This window comes from Phasianus colchicus, chromosome 15 (genome assembly GCF_987193195.1).
Source record: "Phasianus colchicus chromosome 15, bPhaCol1.hap1.1, whole genome shotgun sequence".
In the NCBI taxonomy this organism is placed as follows: domain Eukaryota; kingdom Metazoa; phylum Chordata; class Aves; order Galliformes; family Phasianidae; genus Phasianus; species Phasianus colchicus.
This window is the reverse complement of record NC_143450.1, coordinates 1,601,923-1,606,139: the sequence shown is the minus strand read 5'-3', so window position 1 is coordinate 1,606,139 and position 4,217 is coordinate 1,601,923. Positions and strand designations below refer to the sequence as shown.

Below are 4,217 nucleotides of genomic sequence, written 5' to 3'. Positions count from 1 at the left end.
TATCTAATATTCCATAATCCTGAACACAGCCTGGCATGGAATTCCCTTATTACAGAGTCCACGTGACAACAAAAAAGAATGCATAAAAGCAGATGGATGAAAATGATAGCTTCAATATCATACTCTTTTCTTCCCATTTGTCACTTAATGCTTACAAGCAATAGCACTAGCACAATTAGATATCACATCTCACTGTTCCCAGCATGCATCCACCTCCAAAAGGAACAAAATTTCAAAAGGAATAAAATAATAGAGTGCAGCATAGGCAGAGATTGTCCTTGAGTTCTCACACAGCAGATCTCTGCTTCCCTGGTTATTTTTGGTACAATGTTGGTGTCTCCTTCATTTCAATTCGAAGAGATCAGCCCACGAAGACTGAGATGATTCTCCTTCTCCTCCCTTACTGATGGCTGAGCCAGGGGCTTTGATCCAAACTGCCATTCTCCTCTGCTGCCCCAGGAGCCGTGCCTTCAGACAGGGGAGCTCGGCCCTGCAAAGAACACAGTGGACGGCTGACATTGGGGCGCTAACGCTAAGCACGTGTCGGTGAGAAGCTGGGAAGCCTCATTTGAACCAATGTGAATGGGACACCACTCTTCCCTGTCCACAGGCAAAGAAAGAGGAGGCCGGGGAAACAGCTCTCTGACCCGAACAAGACAACAGTAAAACCCTATAATGAACCCTATAGACCTATTAAAGCCCTAAATAAACACCCCAGAAAATTGGAAATCATTTTTTAGATCAGGAAGAGGGGAGCAGACACTGACGGTTCCCCCACGAACAAATAACAAATAACGTGCTTTAAAGCCAACGGTAACTAGAGGATAATGGGTGTGGGAACTCAGACAGCAACGGAGGGGAAAGAGACTCTGAGGGGACATCAGCTCTGCCGTCGCTAACGCTGTGCAGGAGAAACACGACGCCATCAGCGCCGCGGCCTCTCCGCAGCTCCCTGCCGTCCCACAGCCGCACTCGGGGCCGAACCCTCACTCCCAGCCTCCGTCCCCCTCCCAGCCTCCCTCCTCCCCCACAGACAGCGCGCTGCCCCCGCGCTCCCCCTCGTCCCCCGCGCGGGGCTCCGCTCCCTCACCTGCACGGCCCAGTCGCCTTCTTCTTGCCCGAGGCCGGCCGAGCACAGCGAGCTCCGCTGCTCGGCCGCGCCCTGCGGCAGCCCGGCGGGGAAGCAGGGGAAGAGCGGCCCGAGGAAGCGGAACTCGCTGTCGACGGTGCCGGCGGCGAGGCGGACGTCGTAGACGTAGCTGCGGGGCAGGGAGCCGGCGCCGCTGTCGGCGGCGGAGCGCGGGAAGGCGGGCAAGGTCCCCGGCTCGCCCCGCCGGGCCCGCCGCACCTTGGCGGCCACGGCGGCCGCCGCGCCGGCCACGAAGAGCGCGGACACGCAGGCCAAGCAGACGCTGAGGTACAGGGTGAGGCGGCCGTCGGGCTCGGCGGCCGGCGCCTCTTCGCTCGCCCGCAGGCGGCCCTCGGAGAAGCCGTCGGCCAGGGCGACGGCGAGGGTGGCGCTGGCGGAGCGCGGCGGCCGCCCGCGGTCCCGCACCAGCACCACCAGCCTGTGCCGGGCCGCGTCGCGCTCGCCCACGGCCCGCGCCGTGCGCACCTCGCCGCTGTGCAGCCCCACGCGGAACAGCCCCGGCTCCGTCGCCTTGGCCAGCTCGTACGACAGCCACGCGTTCTGCCCCGCGTCCGCGTCCACCGCCACCACCTTGGCCACCAGGTAGCCCGCCCGCGCCCGCCGCGGCACCAGCTCGCCCAGCAGCGCCGCGCCGCCGTCGGCCGGCGGGTGCAGCACCACGGGCGCGTTGTCGTTCTCGTCCCGCACCAGCACCCGCAGCAGCGCCGTGGCGCTCCGCGGCGGCGAGCCCCCGTCGGCGGCGCGCACCGTCACCTCCACGGCGCGCACCTCCTCGTAGTCCAGCGGCCGCACCACGGACACGTCCCCGCTCTCGGCGTCCACCGACACGGCGGGCCGCTCCTCGCCCTCCTCCCGCACCAGCGCGTACCTCACGCGCCCGTTCGCGCCCGCGTCCGCGTCCGTCGCCTTCACGCTGCCGATCCGCACCGCGCCCGCCTCGTTCTCGCTCACCCACATGCTGTACGCCGCCTGCGTGAAGCGCGGCGCGTTGTCGTTCACGTCGCCGATCCGCACCCGCACGCTTTCGCGAGCGCTCAGCCGCGCCCGGCCCCGGTCCGCCGCCACGATGCTCACGTTGTACTCGGCCGTCGTCTCCCTGTCCAGGGCCGCGCTGGTGCGCAGCTCGTAGTGGTCGGCGAACGCGGCCGTCAGGCTGAACGGCACGTCGCCCTCGATGGCGCACTCCGTCCGCCCGTTGTCGCCGGAGTCGCGGTCCCGCACGCTCAGCAGGGCCACCACGGTGCGCGGCGGGGCGTCCTCGGGGATGGACGCGCTCACGGAGCTCAGCTCGATCTCCGGCGCGTTGTCGTTCACGTCCAGCACCTCCACGTGCACTTTGCAGTGCGCAGACAGACCGCCGCCGTCCGTGGCGCTCACCACGAGCTCGTGGGATTTCGCTTCCTCAAAGTCCAGGTTTCCCGACACCCGAATCTCTCCGGTTTCAGCGTCCAGATCGAAGAGCTGACGGGACCCCGGTGATGTCTGTGTGAATTCGTACCGCACTTTGCCGTTGGAGCCTTCGTCGGGATCCGCGGCCGACACCCGCACCACCAGCTGCCCCGGGGGGCTGTTCTCGGCCACGCGCACCTCGTACACCTCCCGCGAGAACACCGGCACGTTGTCGTTGGCATCCAGCACCACCACCCGGACCTCAGCCGTGCCCGACCTGGGCGGCGAGCCCCCGTCCACAGCCGTGAGCACCAAATGCAGCTCCCGCTGCTCCTCGCGGTCCAAAGCCCTCTCAAGGACGAGCTCCGCGTATTTGCCTCCTTCTTTTCCTGTTCCCACTGCTAAGGAGAAATACGAATTCGGGGAGAGACTGTAATTCTTTAAGCCGTTGATTCCTACGTCTCTGTCCCAGGCTCTTTCTAGTGGGAAACGAGACAATGAAGACGCTGTTTCAGGTATCTTTAAAACCACCTCCTTGTGCGGGAACACGGGGGAGTTGTCGTTCACGTCCCGAACCTCCACCTCCCCGCGGATCAGCTGCACCGGGTTCTCAAAGAACAGCTTAAAGAAGAGCGCGCAGCTCTCGCTGTGCGGACAGATCCGCTCTCGGTCCAGCGTCTCCGTGACCGTCAGGACGCCGCTGTGCGGATCGAGGCGGAAATGCTGCTCGCTCCCCTCGGACACCACGCGCGCCTTGCGAGCCGCCAGCTGGCTCGGAGAAAGCCCCAGGTCCCGGGCGACGTTGCCCACCGACGAGTCCCTCGCCATTTCCTCCGCCACGGAATAGCGCAGCGGTTCGGCCCCGCTCTCCCACACGCAAACGCACACGAGCCACAACAGCACTCGCCTCTCGCCGCCGCCGCTCCGTCTCCCGCTCGCCGTCCCGCTCCGCCACGGCCGGCCCTTCCCGGCGGCCTCCATGCCTCGCGGCCTTTCTCGCCGGCCCCGACGCACGGCGAGAGCTGCCGCTCGCCGACCGAAAGCCGCCGGACTTTCCCAGCGGCTCGGCCCCGAAGCCCCCGAGCGCCCGCCTCCGTGCCCCGCCGCCCTTCCCGAGCGGCTCGCGCGGCTCTGCTGGGCGCCTGCGCCTGAAAGCGCGCTGCGGCCAGAGGGAGCTGCCGCTCCGTGGCCAACATCCCCACCCAGCGGCGCAACGGCGAATTGCTCCTTCTCCGCCTTCTCACCGGCGCTGCCGATGCGGATGGAATTGCCGGCTCCAGTCTCCTTTCCTCCTGATAATTCGATCCGAAAGGCGCAGTATTGAATAACCGCCGCGATTGGCAGCAGGCTTACACGCAGGGCTGCTCTGGGTATCACTTCCTGGGTATCCACTGCGAAATCTTTTGCTCCCTGCTGTGTGGAAGTCACATATTGGTATATCATGTCTTTTCAGTGCACGGTCAAGTTTTCTTTACTTTCCCTTTTTTTTTTTACCAGATTATTGTGTAGAAGGGCAGTTCAGACACATACAAGTATTGAATGATTGAACTGGTGCGAGACAGCTTACAGGGAAACATGTTCTAGGCAAGTGCTTCACCGTCACCCCATCTTGCCATCACACTAGAATGATATTTCTCCTACAGCAGAGAATGCTGATATTGTTTCTTCACATCGTGTA

General features: G+C 63.6%; 1 protein-coding gene across 1 annotated transcript; it reads right to left on the bottom strand.

Moving 5' to 3' along the window:
- Window positions 1-400: 400 nt before the first annotated feature.
- On the bottom strand, window positions 401-3,982 carry LOC149915821 (protocadherin beta-15-like). The gene is made up of 2 exons (XM_090151079.1): window positions 1,091-3,982; window positions 401-490 (listed from the first exon to the last, which is right to left on the bottom strand). The coding sequence occupies exons 1-2, from the start codon at window positions 3,980-3,982 to the stop codon at window positions 401-403; spliced, it is 2,982 nt and encodes a 993-aa protein (XP_090007205.1).
- Between the last annotated feature and the right edge of the window lie 235 nt (window positions 3,983-4,217).